The following is a 17,975-nucleotide window of genomic DNA, read 5'->3' as shown; positions in this document are numbered from 1 at the left end:
CCTGCCCAGCAGCTGGATTCCTAACATAACTTAAGAAATTACAGGATACTTGAAAAGAATATCTGATGGCCCTGTAGCTGGACCAGTGATTGTAAAATCTGAGGAAGCTGCTTTATGTAATAAGCCTCAAGACATAGCCAGCGGCCCAGGAGCCTGACCCTGAATTATATAAAATCAGACCAGATTTCTGCTTCGTCTCTTTGTCAACCTAATACGTCAGTGGAAAGTATGTCAGAACAATCCACTGTAAAAGGCAAAGGATCCACTCAGCGCATAGAAGAACCCTCCTTAAACTGTTCTCTCTTCACCGTGCAATGGGATGTCACACTGCCCACTGCTTCATGTGACAGACTTTGTCCATTCACAGCACTGGAACAGGTGCCATCTCTTGCTTTTCATATCAATGCTGTGAGACGGGCAGGGCAGGGCTTTTTCACTCAACCTCTATTCTTGAGAAAACTATGATAAAGTAATGGGGCTTGCCCAAGGTCACCCCACAAATCAGCACCTAACTTCTGTTCCAGGGCTCTTTCCATCCTGAAACAACAGATCAATATAGGCAACATCTGTTGTCTTTGCCTACTGGCCCTTTTACTAGTAACTAGGGCTCCAGATGAAATAGAAGATGCTCAGTTAAGTGAAATTTTGGATCAGTTCAGTTCAGTCGTTCAGTCGTGTCTGACTCTTTGCAACCCCACGAACCGCAGCACACCAGGCCTCCCTGTCCATCACCAACTCCTGGAGTTTACCCAAACTCATGTCAATTGAGTCGGTGATGCCATCCAACCATCTCATCCTCTGTCGTCCCCTTCTCCTCTTGCCCTCAATCTTTCCCAGGATCAGGGTCTTTTCAAATGAGTCAGCTCTTTGCATCAGGAGGCCAAAGTGTTGGAGTTTCAGCTCCAACATCAGTCCTTCCAATGAACACCCAGGACTGATCTCCCTTAGGATGGACTGGTTGGATCTTCTTGTAGTCCAAGGGATTCTCAAGAGTCATCTCCAACACCACAGTTCAAAATTTTGGATAGACAACAAATAAATTATTATAAATATCTTCCAGTGAGACCACCAAGACGGGGAACCCCACTAAATTGGTAATTCTGTTCAAAAGTTAGCATTTGATACAGATCTGGCTACAAGTGGAAAGGGTAGAGAACTCCCTCTATTGTGACTGGGAAGTCAGCAAGCCTGCTATGTGGTAGCAAAGTTTCTCAAAGGGTTAGTTTTGAGGCCTTACATCATGTGCCTACAGAGTGATAGAATTTTAGGAAATTTGGTAAAAATATGTCAGGAAGTTGATGTACATTGGCTACATACTGCAGCATTTGATACAGTCCTAGAGGAATAGGCATGCTTTAGTTAAAAGCAGAGAAAGAACAAAATATAGCTTACTGAGATTCTTTTTAACCATGGTCAGGAATGCATTGAGAGTCAGATAATTTTGAATGCTGCAGGGAAAAGTGAAACTCTTTGGTTCATGCTAAAGTATCTGCATGCAAAAGCACGGAGACAGTTGTGATGGTGGTTATAAAACTGTGTGCATTTGTCAAAATTCATAAAATGCTACCTTTCAATACAACTGACTTCCAAAAAAAAGGAAAAGGGAAATCCCGACAACACAAAGTGCTTACAAGGATGAGTAACAACTGGAGCTCTCAGACAATTAAAAAAAAAGAAAGAAAAGAGCAGCAACAAATTATACAAATACCTTGGTACAATGGCATTTAAAAAAAATTTACCTCTGTTGAAAAGAATATTTAGAGGAAATGGTAAAAAATGGAGAAGAAAATACATATCTTAAGTACTTTAAGCCAGTCGGTATCAGAAAAAAGAATACAGTGAGATAAAATTTGCAGGGAAAAGAGATTCTATAGTCCATGGATAGATTTATCTCAGGACAAAACATCTAGGTAAACAACACCTCCACTAAAATGAAAGTGGATTTCCAAGTAGGACGCTAACAAGCCCACCTCATATTTACCAATGCTGCCTTAAAACCCTGGCACAATAGAAATTATGAAAGCAGAGGACCAGTGAGGAAACATCAGCACAGAAGACAAGGGGCCCCGTGCTCACCGTGTTTCCCATAGTCTTCCAGGCCCGCAGCCTTGAGGTCCACACTGTGAATCTTGCACAAGACTCTGTTCATGGCAGTGTAGATGGCCCGCCTCTGGCTGGGCTCCAAGCCTGGCAGAGAGGGGTCTTTGTAGATGCGGCCTGGGCAGTATTCCATCAGATAGAAAGGGGTACCGACAACACTGGGAGGGACACAAACAGGGTGTTTCAGTGGCCTGTGATGTGGCAGGCTGTTAGGGCACTGCTCTGTCCTGTGTGTAAGCTCTAAGTGCTGGGTGGGAGTCCAGACCCAGAGTACTGGAAACTTCCTTTTTCCTCTGCATATAAGTGGAAGTTAGAAGTACTCCTTCCCCAAACAAAGCCACACATAAACATCCCTGTCTACACTTCCTTGCCAGCATGCCTCTCTTCTCTTTGGAATCTACTCGGAATGGGATTGTGATAATATAGGAAAGCAGCATGTTGGGTCAAGGGGTGGGGGGTCAGGTCTGGAGTCACACAGAACCAGGCTTAAGTCCCACCTCTGCCCTTCCTAGAATTGTGATCCTGAGGAACATATTAAACCTCTCTGAGCATTGTTTTTACTCAATCTATAAAGCTTCAAAGAATAGCTATAAGAATTAAGGGAGCAATATACAGGGAATGCCTGGCATATGTGTCTGGTTCCATGAGGGTTTGATAAATACCCCTTCTTTTTGTTGATGTTATTTTCATCATTATTCACTGAAATGAATGGTATACAAAACACCCCAAAGTATTAAGGTGACACACCAAAATGTCATTAATCAATCTTTTTGTCACTACTAGAAATCAGTTTAGTACTCTGAAAAGTTGTTTTGAAAATTCTGTTATAAATATTCATCCTGACTTGAAAATTTAAATTATTTTTAGTTTAAGTATAATACTGCTGCTGGAGTTATGAAAGAAAATGTCTTTATTCTTAGGAGATATATGCTGTCTGCAACTTACTTCAAAAGGTTCAATGAATAATAATTACATACATATGAAATATACTTACTTACTTATAAAACAATTATATAATTATTGATCAAAACAGTAAATTAGAAAATGTTTATATAATTATTAACTATTTTCATAAAAATATTTTATCTATATCATACACTTACATATACACACATACATATATATATATACACATATACATAGAAAGCAAATGTGGCAAAACGTCAACCAATGTTTTCATCTAGATGCAGTGTAAATGGGTGCTCACTGTACTGTTTTTTTCTTCTTTCAACTTCTGTGCATGTTTCAAATTTTTCATAATTAAAAAATCAGGAAAAAAGAGACTCAGAAAGTATATTATAATGCAATTCAAAAACAGTTTAGAAAGCCCACAATAAAAAAATTAATTAAAACAAACAACATGAAGCTAGATGGACGTATGCTCTTTAAATGTTAGGAAAGATGCTTCCTACCAATTCTCACGAAAGCAGGCATTTATCTTTCAGGATAACTTAAACCTCTTTAGGGGAGGTTGCTATAAAATCTCTTTTCTACTCAAATTTTACTTGTCTTTACTCTAGCAAACTAGAATTTGAGTGAATATATGGACTTTTCTGTAGCATGAATATACAGTGGAAAAAATAAATCTGAACATTACCTTGAGTCTTCACAAAGGTCAAGAACTTTGGGGACAGGGACTCCAGCATTTCCAAGGGCTTTCATTATCCTGGCAGAACAAAGATGAGAGACACTGCTGAATAAGGTGATCAGATTTTCTTGAAATTATTCTTTGATTTTAAAATGGTACATGCAAAAATCAAAATGGAATGCTAAAATTTAAAAATTTCAATTGACCCAAGAAGACAAAAAGTCAAGGAGAACAAAAGAGAAATGGAACAAAGATCTTATAGGAAAATCATAGACCTGAGTCAAATATATTGATAATTACATTAAATAGTGTAAGCATTCTAATTAAAAGACAAAAATTGTCCTATTGGATACAAAAGCGAGACTTAATATGCTTTAAATATAAAAACATAGAAAAATAAATAAAATATGAAAGGATGGAAAGGGAAGTTCCATGAAATTGGTGAATATAAGAAAGCTAATGGAGAGTCAGGCGTGTAAACCAGCTGGAGTGGTGGCGGAGGCAGCAGCAGCAGCAGCAGCGGTAGCGGCAGGACCGCCGTGGTGCTGGGAGCAGCGACTCGGAGGGAGCATGAGGTGACACTGGCTGCAGGCACCCAGTGACAGCACAAGAGGTACTAGCTTTTACAGGTTTGCACCATGCATGAGTATAAGCTAGTCATTCTTGGCTCAGGAGGCACTGGAAAATCTGCTCTGACTATACAGTTTGTGCAAGGAATTTTTGTTGAAAAATATGATCCTACGATAGAAGATTCTTATAGAAAGCAAGTTGAAGTAGATGCACAGCAGTGTATGCTTGAAATCTTGGATACTGCAGGAATGGAACAATTCACAGCAATGAGGGATTTGTACATGAAAAATGGACAAGGCTTTCTTTGCGTTAGTTTATTCCATCACAGCACAGTCCACATTTAATGATTTACAAGATCTGAGAGAACAGATTCTTCGAGTTAAAGACACGCATGATGTTCCAATGATTCTGGTTGGTAATAAGTGTGACTTGGAAGATGAAAGAGTTGTAGGAAAGGAACAAGGTCAAAATCTAGCAAGACAGTGGAATAACTGTGCATTCTTAGAATCCTCTGCAAAATCAAAAATAAATGTTAATGAGATCTTTTATGACCTAGTGCGACAAATTAACAGAAAAACGCCAGTGCCTGGGAAGGCCCGCAAAAAGTCGTCATGTCAGCTGCTTTACTATACTAAATGCATTGTAGCTCTGAGCCAGGTCTGAAGAACTGTTGCCCAATTCAACAGTGCCAGCATTCCAACTTTGTTAAACCTACCAACATCTTAAATGGACTTTCTGTGGTGGTACCCTTTAAGAGGCGGATGAAAACTACTATATCAGTTTGCACATTCTAATCACTTTCCAGTATCACAGAGAGATTTTTACTTATATAATAGTCCTAGAGTATGCAGCTGGTAAAACCAGAGGCTACAATCCAGTATTACTGCTAAGAGAAATTTTTCATCCACCAATGTTGTACATGTATGAAAATGGTGTACTGTATACTTTAACACACCCCATACTTTGTATTGGAGAGCACAATAATGTAAATCCTAAAAGCACCACTATTTTGGCATAATAAAAGAAAGTCCAAAGAGGAGCTATATAGACTACTCCAGATAACTTTGCTTCTTTGATACTTGTAGCTTATTATAATTTTTTTTTAAGAAATTCAAGGTCATTATCATTGTATTGTACAAATAAGTGCTTTGATTAACACAGCTATATAGTTTTTTTAATTTTTAAAAAACCTGTGGAGACAGTGATCTTGTCTTTAAAATATGATAGTCCTTTCAGTATAATGTCTTAGATTAAAGACGTTGCCTTTAATATCTGTTGGGAAGGAAATGTCCAGACTTTTCAAATCTTTTATTATATGTTTCCTTTTTTGTTTACATAGGGAACAATGTTTATAGTTGTGTGTACAGTGGGGGTCTACAACAAGAAGTGTATATTTGCAAACAATTTTTTAATGATTTAACAATTTTTGTAAATCATTTTCAGGCTTCTGCAGCTGTTGATTCTCACTGTGAACCCGCTGCTTGCTCCTGCATAAGTGTATCTGCAATACCAAATACACAGGTTTAGTATTTTTGCCTGTTAGTGATTGTTTCCCATGTGTAACGTTTTGGTTGAGATGTTAAACTGTGGAAGAGTACTGTGGATGTGAATGTGGGGAGTAATTTTAATCATGTGTAATTGGTCACAAGGCCTAAGTTGCAGTAACTATTGCTGTTTTATTTAACAACGCCTTGTTGCTTTGTATGCATTAACGTTTGGGTGTAAAGATTGTGTGTCTATCCAACAGGGAGCCACAGTATTTAAATTGACCAACCTAATGTTACAACTACTTTTGAGGTGGCCAAATGTAAACTAAAAGCCTTAATTAAAGTGGTGCAATTTTGTATAACTTAGCATCAGTAGTTCAATAAATTTGGATTGCCAAAAAAAAAAGAAAGCTAGTGTAACTATATTAATATCAGAAGAAGAGACTTAAGACAAAGAGAACTACTAGAGATAAAGAGGGACATTTCAGAACAATACAAGAGTTAATTCACCAGGAAGATATTATAATCATAAATGTGTATGTGCCTTAAATAACAAGGTTCTACTGTGCAGCACAGGGAACTCTATTCAATATCCTGTGACAAACCACAATGGAAAAGAATATGAAAAACAATACATATATGTATGACTGAGTCACTCTGGTATATAGCAGAAATTAAACATAACGTTAAATCAAATATGCTTCAATTAAAAAATAAATAAAAAATAAATGTGTATGTGCCTAATAACAGAGCTTTACAATACCTAAAGTAAAAATTTCATTATTAAAGCTAGAAATGGACAAACTGACAATCATAACTGAGACTGCAGAATGCCTTTATCATTAACTGACTTTATCAGACTAACTAGAAGTAGTAAGATAAGAACAACACTACCAACCAACTTGATCTGATGGACAGTTCTATAACACTTGCACAACATCCCCAGGATATACATTCTTTATGAGTGCACACAGTACAGTCACCAAGCCTTATCATGTAATGGTCCATAAAATAAGTCCTGATAAGTTTCCAAGTATCAAAATCTTAGTATTTCCAAGACCTTAATGGAATTAAAGGAACATTAAAAAACATTTCAAACTGTAAAAATAATAATAATAATACATGTCAAAACTTGTGGGATGCAGATGAGCTTAGAAAGTGATTCATAACTTTGAAAGCTCATGTTAGAAAAGAAGGAAAATGTAAATCATTTACATTTACAAAATGTAAGGTTATAGCTAAGAAGATAAAAATATATCCACAGTAAGCAGATGGAAAGGAACAAAGCTCAGAGGAAAACTAAATGAAATAGAAAATAAACAGAAAAATTAATAAAACTAAGTATTTGTACTCGTCAACACAATGATAAATCCTTAAGTAGACTGATGAAAGAGAGAGAGAAAATACAAATTATCAGTCAATTGCAGGAATCATAAAGAGACAACATTACTAGAAATCCTACATACAGTAAAAGGACAGTAAGGGAATATTTTGAACAATAAATTTAATTGTTCATATGAAATGGACATATCTAACTTTATATATAACAATTTTATATATTTTAAAATATAAATGGACAAATTCCTTGGAAATTACAACTTCCAAAGCTAAGGTAAATTGAAATAAAAGACCCAAATAATCCAATATTTATTGAATTGAACCCATAAGCAAAAACCTTTTCCTAAAAAAACTCCAGGCCCAGATGAGTTTACTGGTAAATTTTATGAAACATGTAACGAAGTCTATGGGTTTTTCCAGGCAAGATTACTGGAGTGGGGTGCCACTGCCTTCTCCTAATGTTTCAATGTATAAGTCTTTACAAAAAATAAAAAAAACCAGTTAAGACATACATAGTTTGTATCTGTTTTTGCTACATTAAGATTTTATCATATACATTTTATTACAGGCATCCTTTTATTGACAGCAATCACAGTATAATCATTAAGACTGGGCTATGGAATCCTACTACCTCTGGGTGTGAAGCCAGGCTCCATCCCCCACATACTAGTTATATATCACTAGGCATGTTGCTCAGTTTTTTTAAGCTTCATTTTTCTATAAAACGGGGGTCATAATAGGACCATATCAGGGGGTTGCTGAGAATTATCTGAATTAATAATACATTCAAAGCATGTATTATAGTGCCTGACACATAATGAACACTCAGTAAGTATTAGCTATTATATTTTTGTTCCAACAAATAGAAATACCAAGGTTTGCAAAATCATTTCTTGATTACTGCAGCTATAGGTTATTTCCATTTTTTTATTATAAATGACACTGCAGTCAGCATATTAATGCATAAAGGTTTTCTCCCTATTTAGAACTATTTTTTAAAGAGAGATCCTCTATTGGAATTATTAGGTATAAAAATATGACTACCCTGAGGTTTTTACAAATTGTGTTATAGCGTTTTCCCAGCTTTCCAAATTTGATTTGGCATTTTATAAGCAGATACATGTTTCATCTTCAAGTGCACATTTTATTCCTTTACTAAAATGGAAATTCTGTGCATTTTGGATTTTTGGATGTCCTTCGAACAGTCCAGAATTCCTCAGAACACTGGGAAGTTGGAGAGAGTCCCCAGGCAGAAGGCATACATAGTGGTAGCTTCACATTTCAGGGTTTCTCTTCTGTAAGCACACACTATCACATGGGCACATATATAAATATAAACGCTCACAAATAGCTAGTGGACTTCTGTGGGCTTCACAAATGAACCCCGAAGGCTTCATAAATGTCAGTCATCAGTAGCTGTAATATAGAGAGTCAGACACAAGGAACCAAAAAGTCAGAGGAGACAGTCAATAATGAGAAAGAGGCCAAGAGCTAAAATCACATTTTCCTGACTACTTGCTGCAACCTTCCTTCTGGAGAACATGACAGGCTGGAAGGAGGTGGAGGAGGAGGCAGAGAGAGTCTTCTGGGAGAGGAAGCTCCACTCTGGAGCCCAGTCATCACGCTGTCACTCGCTGTCCAAGGGTTTGAAGCTAGGTTTTTCAACCTACTATGTTTTATTTTGTTTTGTTTAATATTTATTTATTTTGTCTGTGCTGGGTCTCCATTGCTGTGCACAGGCTTTCTCTAGTTGCAGAGAGTGGGTGCTACTCTTTAGGGTGGTGTGCATGTGGGCTTCTCATTGCGGGGGCTTCCCTTATGGAGCACTGGCTCTAGAGTGCTCAGGCTTCTGCAGTTGCAGCTCCTGGGCTCCAGAGAGTAGCCTCAGTAGCTGTGGCCCCAGGGTTAGTTGCTTCGAGGCACGTGGGATCTGCCCAGACCAGGGATCGAACTGGTGTCCCCTAACCAGTGTTCCCTTCTTGTCCACTGGACCACCAGGGAAGCTTCAACCTACTGTGTTTAAATTTTCCTATTTGTGAAGCAAGAGATTTTACTTGGGATGGGTTATAACACATTTATTGTTTTAAACATCTTACTATGAAAAATATCAAACATATACAGAAGTAAGAAGATTCACATAAGGAATCCCAGGTTTTAACAACTATCAACTCATGGATAGTTTCAACAACTATCAACTCAACTCTTTGGGCAATAGCCCCATTTAGTAGAATCTCAAAAAGTCTTGTTTCCTACAAGTTTAGATAGAGAAAAGAGAGTGAAAGTGAACTCACTCAGTCGTACCCGACTCTTTGCGACCCCGTGGACAGTAGCCTGTACCAAGCTCCTCCGTCCATGGGATTTTCCAGGCAAGAGTACTGGAGTGGGTTGCCATTTCCTTCTCCAGGGAATCTTCCCGACCCAGGGATCGAACCCAGGTCTCCCGCATTGTACACAGACGCTTTACTGTCTGAGGCACCAGGGAAGTCCAAACAAGATAGAGAAAACCAGTTCCTAAAATCAGGTGACATGTTCTTATCTGAAATAATTATGGAGCATCATACTTATAATTTTAAATGTCTCAAGGCACTATGACGGGGTGCTGACCTGCCAGCCAGGGGCTGGGCTGAGGAGGCTGGGGACAGCGAGCACAACTCTCACCCTGAGAATTTACCTGAACTCCCTCTCTACTGCATGCGCGGATGGAAGGAGTGTCCCAGGGGGTTTCTTCCTCAGAACCAGCTGATGGTTAGCCAGCTTGACGTAGTAGGTGGGATTTGACTGCCCATGATCAAACTGAAGGAGTTCCAATGGGCCTGTAAGTTTGAAAGGAAGGAAAACTCAAACCAGCTCTGGAGGACAGATGTGGACAGAGACTCTTTCTTTCTAATGAGTACTGCACATGGGCAAAGAGCATCCTGATCTGGAATGCACTGTAAGGAAAGCATCTCCTCCCTGGGTACCAGACATGACTGGGTCAAACCTCCAATGTCACACTATAATGTAGCAAAGGCCACTGAATTTACATCACAATTTTCACTTTGTGCAGGTGTCCAGTTTTGTCCTTCCTGCCTATTTCTGCTCCATGAAAAAAGCTTTATCGTTCTGTTTATCAACCACAAGCACAGTCATGGCAACCCATCTTGCTAACTGGAATGCTTTAAGCCAAGGACAAAAGGTGCCCTTGCGTGTCCCTCACCCCAAGCTTGGGCACATCACACCTGATACTAGCGTGACAGCTGAAAGCAGCTATGCAGAGGCCTGCTTTCAGGAGATGCAATTTCCCATTCCATCAAGCTAAACTGTGAGGCTCCCTTGCAGAAATAGTTTATATAGGGACTCTGCACTTCTGCTCCATTATTCTTGCCTGAAAAATCCCCGTGGACAGAGGAGCCTGGTGGGCTACAGGCCATGGGGTCACACAGAGTCCAACATGACTGAGCGACTAAGCACAGCACAGCACAGCACTTCCACTGCAGGGGCTACCAGAGGGGAAACTAAGATCCCACAGCCATAAAGCCAAAACAAAACAGCAACAAAAACAAACAGCCTAATTAACCCTGGTTTTCCCAGTGAGATGAATTTGACACATAAGATTCATTTCACTTGATCAGAAGAACAGGCAGTGGGAGTTTGCCTGAGTTGCCTGGTCTGGTCAGAAAGGCTCCCTCAACTTTGTAAAGGCTCTACAACAATCCATCAAGGGAAAAAAATCCTCACATGAAGCTGCATACAAAGAGTACTTTCAAGGATCAAACTTTATCACCAGGTAGAAATTTCTTCAAAGGATCATGAAACTATAATAATTTTTTTTTTTTAAAAAAAAGGTATTGAAGCACCTGTTTTTCTGAGGGTGGAATATGAAAAAGAAGAGAGGGACCTTTGAAAGATGAAGACAAATTGTCTCATTTTAAACTCATGAGACTTTTTAAGTCATCTTCACAAAACAGGCTGTCATCTCAAAAATATGAGAAAGACCCAAACACCCTAGGCACATACTGCAAGTTCTTCTCCCCTGGGTCAGCTGTTTGCAGGTGACTGCTGCCACGCCATGGTCTCACGTGGGACAAGAGCCAAGTACACTCTGGGGACCCACAGAAAAGGAGGTCAGTGCTTCTTCCCAAGCAAAACAGAGCAGCACCTGGGTCTGCAGGGCCACCTGGCTATTTTCCTCACCACACGGCATCTTTATCTCCAGCCTATTCCACTAGAAGAGAAAGTGAGAGCCAGACTGAAAGCCTAGCCTCTACCGAAATGCAGAAACTTAACTACCTGTGGGTTGGATCCCCAGTAAGTCTTTGAGGTACTTCTCCAAAGCGTCTTTGGGAATTTCCATTGTCTTTCTCACAGGGCGAGTGTTTGGAACAGCCATTCTCAATGGAAATCCCAAAAGAGTTTCCAATTCCTTTACTGCAGTCTCTGGGTCATCGACCTGGTTTCAAAGAGAATATTGAGCATGGATCCCCAGACAACCCTGACCTCTCCTCCTACCTGTTCTCTAAGAGGGTACATTTTTAGAGGGAAATATAAACAAAAGCCAGTTCTCTAAGCAAGGACTTTGGAGCCAGCATAATCAGCTCATGAAAAAGCCTCAGAATGACTTTCCTACCCCATTTAATTCCTAACCACATTAAACTCTTTTATCTGCTGGAGAGAGTGCCAGTTAAAAGTTCATTAATACTCCCTTGTACTAGGAGAGCAAAATATTGTACTAGAGTATCCATTCTGCCCCTATAGGCCCATCAGCTAATAATGAAAACCTAAACGTAGAAAGCTGAACAGAGACCACCACCCCCTCCCTCAATACACACACATGGCTTCTCCTGTTTCAAAGCACTGAGGTGGTCCAAGTGGCTGGTAGTTGAACAGCATCAACAGGCCAGCAGGACTGCCACCCAAAATGTCTTAAGCCTGCCATTCACCTCCCTGTGTAACTCTTTTCTCAAAATACCTTCTTACTTCCTACTGAAAATACAAGCTGCTAGTCAACTAGACCTCATACTTAAAAAAAAAAAAAAGACTGTGGCAGCAAGGGCAAAAACCACCAGAGGCAACTCCAACTCTGAGTGTAAGAGGACTGCACAGAAATACTTACACTAGTGCCTGAAGCACAAAGGGGTTCAAAAAACAGTGACCATTACCTTAATGGTGTGAATGCCAAGGCCGGCAGCTGCTTTTAGATTTGGTCCAAGATCATCAAGAAAGATGGACTCAGAAGGCTGCCGGCCAAGCCGCTCCAAGCACAGCTTATACATCCTGGGATCTGGCTTGCAGACACCTTCCAGGCAGGATTCCACGACCTGAGGGAAAGGCAGGAAGGAGAGATGAACATCCCTAAAAGTGGTGTTCCCATGTTATACCCTGGTGTGTTTTTTTGAAAAGAAGACCAGTGGGACAGTGGAGATTTGTCATAACAAGTAACTTAAGAATGTCATAATATAAAATGATGTTGCTTTTTTAAGTGGAGTGATTTGGATATACTCATCAGGAAATTGGAAACACTGATAGCCATCTTACCCATCATAACAGTAGCTGGGAAACTTAGTGAAACTGGAAGGTATTCCAAAATGACACAGCATTCTGCTCATGTTAGGTATTGTGGCTGCATGGAACAGAAGAAAAGCTGCACATATCAGTTTTAGTGTAAGTATTTCACCATGTTTTCAGAAAGAAAGGTAGTATTTACTGTTGTGAAAGAAACATGACTTTAATATCCATATTTCAGAAGTGAAAAAACAAAGAGCTATATTCAACCTAGACAGGAGGACTGACACCAGAGATACAGTCAGTGGCAAAGACAGGTTTCATGCAAAAAGCCTCCTCTATCCTGAGAGCCTTGACTCAAACTCTATCTAGTCCAGAACTGGTGGGGCGCATCTGAAGGTTCAGGAGAACCCTGAAAAGCTGTCTCAGTGTCAGGCTACCTCTGATCCAGCAACCCCCGGAAGTCCTCTGACACTGACCCCAGGGCTTAATCTCCTGTGAGTAGGTCTAAAACAGCCATAGGGGCCTGTAACCAATACTCTCTGGGTCTGTCCTAAGAATAGAACTAAATCCCTCACTCACTCCTGAATTGACCCTTGCTCTCCAAGATCAAGGACAAATCTGAGGGCCCCTCCCTCTCCTCCAAATTCCCACTGTTCAAGGCTGGAGGAGAACTGCCCTTTCAGGTAAATAAATGTTGAGTAACTTACTCTTACTTATTCTTCCTGGTCTCCTAAGGACCTGAATGAGCTAAAATACAACAGAGAAATTCCTTCTGAAGAAAACATCAACAGTGGGCGGTGGAGAACCCAGGTGTTTCAGACACCAATGAAGGCATGACGTGACAGGAAAGCAGCACACCTGGACAGCCGGGACAAGAGGTGAGAGGGGAGCAAAGCCTGGGGATCTGGGCCACGTCTGGCAAGCAGACACCTCCTCTCAGGTGATTGTATCTGGAGAAGGGAAAACATTTTTGAGATTTAAACTGGTAAGACCCCTGGCCTTTTCCTTATATTCTGTTTTGCAAGATAAAAAATTTCTGGGGTTCTGTTTCCCGAGAATGTGAATACACCTAATATTCTTCTGCTATATAGTTAAAAACTGCTAGAATGGTAAATCTTAGATCACATGTTCTTTGGCAATAAAATATAATGGAAACATTTTTACTTAAATTAGAGGACCAAAATTTAAAAGCCACATTCACCTCAGCAGAAACAGAATCCTATAATATTATTGAAAAGTTTAGGAACAGCCTCCAAAGATGATGGGGATCATAGGAATGGTTATATTAGCTTTGCATGCAAGCTAAGTTACTTCAGTCATGTCCAACTCTTTGTGACCCCATGGACTGTAGCCTGCCAGGCTCCTCTGTCCATGGGATTCTCCAGGCAAGAATACTGGAGTAGATTGCCATGCCCTCCTCCAGGGGATCTGCCTGACCCAGGGATTGAACCCACATCTCTTATCTCTCCTGCATTGGCAGGTGGGTTCTTTACCACTAGCACCACTTGGGAAGCCCAGCTTTACTTCTATCAAAATAAATATTTTTCCTCATAGCTTTAGAGGATAAAAACGTACACTCTTGCTCTTGAGGAAATAGATTTTCAACACTCCAGGTCACCTGCAGACCTGAAATATGAAAATGCATCAGAAAAAGCTGCCTGAAAGCACCTACCAGAGAGTCTGTGAAGTCTGCATAAATGAATCCATCATGTTAAAGAAGCTCACAAGTCCTTAAACACTTGAAGGACCCGGTGTGAGCCTGGCCAACTTAGTTTGTCCAGATCAAGATAATAATCCCCACTGCCGCACTGGAGGGAAGGAATCTCTGAAAATAATCTGCCAGGCACTCTGTAAAGTGCTTTGTATGTATTATAGTCTGGAATCCACACAGCCACCCTAAAGAAAGAAAATTGCTGCTTCTGAACCACAGGTGAGGAAACTGCGGTTCAGGGAATCAGAGCTACTGCCCACAGCAAGCTGCAGACAGGATCCAAATATGGCTGAGGTCCCTGAGCCCCCAAAGGGGAGGATGCTTGGAGAAAGGCTGTGCTGTGGACAAGCCAGGAAACCAAGAGTCAAAGTGGGTAAGGAGCCAGGCAAGGGTACAGAGGGAAGAGAACTCTTATCTTGACAGGCTTTGTATAAGGATGAATGAGGAGGTGGGAGGTGAAGAGAGCGTTAGGCTGGGTGGTTAATTTCCCATATTTGAACTCTGAATTTCCGCTTGTCTGTTTCACCAATTTTGGGGGTTTTTTTGGCTATGCTGCATGGAATGCAGGGTATTAGTTCACTGAATAGGGATCGAACCCGCCCCCTGCAGTGGAAGCAGAGTAGGGGACTGCCAGAGAAGTCCTCTGATTAGATTTTATGTTCTAAAATATCACTATCCAATAGACATTTCTACAATGATAGAAATGCTATATTGCCCTGTCTGACACAGTAGCCACTAGCCACATGTGGCAGCTGACCACCTAATATGTGGTGAATGCATATTCCTGAGGGCAGGACTTGTGTCAGTCGCATTGAACACAGTACCCTTCATGCCTAGCCAGTGCCCGGTACATACCCACTGCTGTGAAAGAATGTGTTTTCTGACTGAAGTTTAAGTTAGTCGTCTATCAATAATTTCTATCTGTCCCAGGATAATGATAATATACTTCCTTTGAGGAAAATGGGGAGTCTTTCACAGAAGTAACATCCTGGCACAGAAGACCATCTCCTGACTCAGAATCTTCTCAGGTACTTTGATAGTCTAGCCCTTCACACACCGTCCCATACAGCAGCCCCTAGTCATATGTGATGATATACATTTCAGTTGAAATAGAATTTAGTTGCTCAGTGCCACTAGTCACATTTCAAGTGTTTAACAGCCATGTGTGTGACTGGTAGCAACTATATTAGACACTTCCTTTCCTGCAGTAAGTTTGTTTGCTCAGCAATGGTCTAAGGATTAATGCCATAGAAACAGAGGGCAATGGGGTTGGTCTTTGAAAAGGTCAAAGGGCCTATTAAAAGGTGAGAGCTGATCAAAGTACATATGTTATCTGATGCTGTTGTTGTTGTTGTGTGAGTTCAGTTGTGTGGAACACTTTTCAACCCCGTAAGCTGTAGGCTGTCAGGCTTTCTGTCCATGAAATTTTCCAGGAAAGAATACTGCAATGGGTTGCCATTTCCTACTCCAGGGGCTCTTCCCGACCCAGGGATGGAACCTGCAGCCCTTGTGTCTCCTGCACTGGCAGGCAGATTCTTTACTAACTGTGCAACCTGGGAATCCCTGATATTTGATGACTAAGGTTCAAGTTCAGATAAAAGGGAGTCTCTGAAGCTGAGGTTTCACCCAGTTATCAAAGCCCATAAATAAGCTTGCTCACAGCTCAGTGATACTTTGCAAGTCCTCTTTCCCACCTATCATGTCTAATCCTAACTCAGTCAACTGTGTGAATAAACAAACCCATCCATTCAAGACCTTATGAGAGGCAGCGTTAATGCTACATCCTAAAATAAGGACAGAGACTTGATTCAGATTGTTCTGGATCCCTGTCAGCTTACCACATCAAACTGTTTCCGGTCCAAGGGCAAAAAGCTCTTCCCATTGGGAAGATAAAAATTATTGCTCAAGACTGCAGTCTGAAGGCCTTTAGCCCGAATCTGAGTTATGGCCTCAGTCATCACTGGGAACTGCTTCGCCACTCGCTCACTGGTCAGCAGAGAGAAAAAGGAGTCCACGGGCACGGAGGTCTTTGACTAAGATTGGAGGTAGGGAGAGGAGACAACCAGCCATCATTAAGAGTAAGAACAGCTTATCACCAACACAGAAAAACACATATTCCAGGCTTCCTGTCACTACCCCAGGCCTCTGGCTTGCTGCCAAAAGGAATTTTCTCTTTCAGCCTTGGTGCAGAACTTTGCATATAAGGTTGTAAAAAGTTGCTTAGAATTAGAATTATAATGGTTAGGGAATGGGGAAATTTATATCAATATTCCAGTTAAATGAATTCTTTATTTCACTCATTCATTGTCAATTTAAAAAAGATTCTGAAGACTCTAAGAGGATACATGAAACCCTAAAAGTGAATTAAGCAGATGTAGTTTAATTTTTAATGACCCAGAGATTTGATGATTCTGCATTGTCTCAGCTTCAGCATGACAAACTGAATGTCAGTTTCTGATCAATTTTTGTAATTTTAAATTCAGTCTCTGTGGGTTTTAAAACCTCTTACTTTATCATGTTTCAAAATTTGCAATGGCAAGCCTGCTATTTTATACACACATACTCATTTTACAACAGCTTTATTGAAAGACAATTCAAATATCACAGAAGTGGCCCATTTAAACTGTAAAATTCAGTGCTTTTTAATATATTCACAAAGGTGTAAAATTCTTAAGACAATCAGTTTTAGAACATTTATGTCACACAAAAAAGAAACATCATACCTAATAGCAGTCACTACTCATTCCTCTGCCTCCCTGCCCCTGATTCCCCAATACTCCCAGTCCGAGAAAATAACAACTCTATTTTCTACTTCTGTAGATTTATCTGTTCTGGGTATTTCATGTAAGTGGAATCATACAATATATAATCTTTGGGGCTGGCTTTCTATGACTTAGCAGAATGTTTTATATATATATATATATATATATATATATATATATATATATATATATAAATATTTATTCATTTACTTAAAATTGTGGTAAGACCACATAACATCATAGTCACTGTTTTAACCACTTTGGATAACAATAAGTACATTCATTGTTATCTAACCAAAACCACCATCCATCCACAGAACTTCACTATATTTTAAATTATATTTTGGCAATTATATTGTGAAGGTATGGGAGTTAATATAAATAAAGAGCTTAGAACAATGCATAGTTCAGAGAAAGGCTCAATGTTATCACTGCATTAAACAAGCTTTCTGATCAAAGCCATTATGCAACAATTCCAGCTTCACATAAACAATAGCTAATATACATAATATTTTTATTTTTCATTCGTGCAGTTAAAATTGAGTACCTGGGGATGGAAGAAATAACTTAAAATCTTATAATGGGTTATTAGGTTTTCCCTTCTTCAATTTTAGTTTAACCAATTTAATGGATGAGTGTTGCAACCACTATTCTAGATGAAAGAATACTGAAATTCAAGTGTGTTTATCACTTACAATTTCAGAGCAAAGTCTCCCAAATTCTTGTAAGAAATCTTCTGTTGTTATCTCTGCTCTCATAAATTTCATCCAGGGCCCATTTTCGCCACCTGAGATCAAGGCCTTCACTATAGTTCCAGAAGGGATATGATTCTGTACCTCCCACTCTACCAAAAGTGAAACACATGGTAAGTGAAACGATATATGGACAAACAGCTGAAGTTTGGGGAACAGGGTAATTACCATACAGGTTCTGTG

The 17,975-nt window shown here is 39.9% G+C and overlaps 1 protein-coding gene and 1 pseudogene across 8 annotated transcripts in view; one reads left to right on the top strand and one right to left on the bottom strand.

Moving 5' to 3' along the window:
- The window catches only part of LOC511425 (acyl-CoA dehydrogenase family, member 10), a 49,336-nt gene that overhangs the window by 24,945 nt on the left and 6,416 nt on the right, over positions 1-17,975 (bottom strand). For 6 of the 8 annotated variants that reach the window (NM_001192292.1, XM_010813903.3, XM_010813904.3 and 3 more), the window contains exons 3-9: positions 17,736-17,884; positions 16,117-16,311; positions 12,222-12,380; positions 11,353-11,512; positions 9,755-9,896; positions 3,698-3,766; positions 2,077-2,258 (exon numbers count right to left, since the gene is read on the bottom strand). In NM_001192292.1, coding sequence (NP_001179221.1) covers positions 2,077-2,258; positions 3,698-3,766; positions 9,755-9,896; positions 11,353-11,512; positions 12,222-12,380; positions 16,117-16,311; positions 17,736-17,884 — 1,056 coding nt within the window. Of the gene's footprint in view, positions 1-2,076; positions 2,259-3,697; positions 3,767-9,754; positions 9,897-11,352; positions 11,513-12,221; positions 12,381-12,597; positions 12,683-16,116; positions 16,312-17,735; positions 17,885-17,975 lie in introns of those variants that run through there. The other 2 variants (XM_010813905.4, XM_024977172.2) reach the window with 2 other exon arrangements.
- LOC112442040 (ras-related protein Rap-1b-like) lies at positions 4,312-6,155 on the top strand (annotated as a pseudogene).

The sequence above is a fragment of the Bos taurus genome, chromosome 17 (assembly GCF_002263795.3).
Source record: "Bos taurus isolate L1 Dominette 01449 registration number 42190680 breed Hereford chromosome 17, ARS-UCD2.0, whole genome shotgun sequence".
Classification (NCBI taxonomy): domain Eukaryota; kingdom Metazoa; phylum Chordata; class Mammalia; order Artiodactyla; family Bovidae; genus Bos; species Bos taurus.
This window is presented reverse-complemented; position numbering and strand designations above follow the sequence as displayed.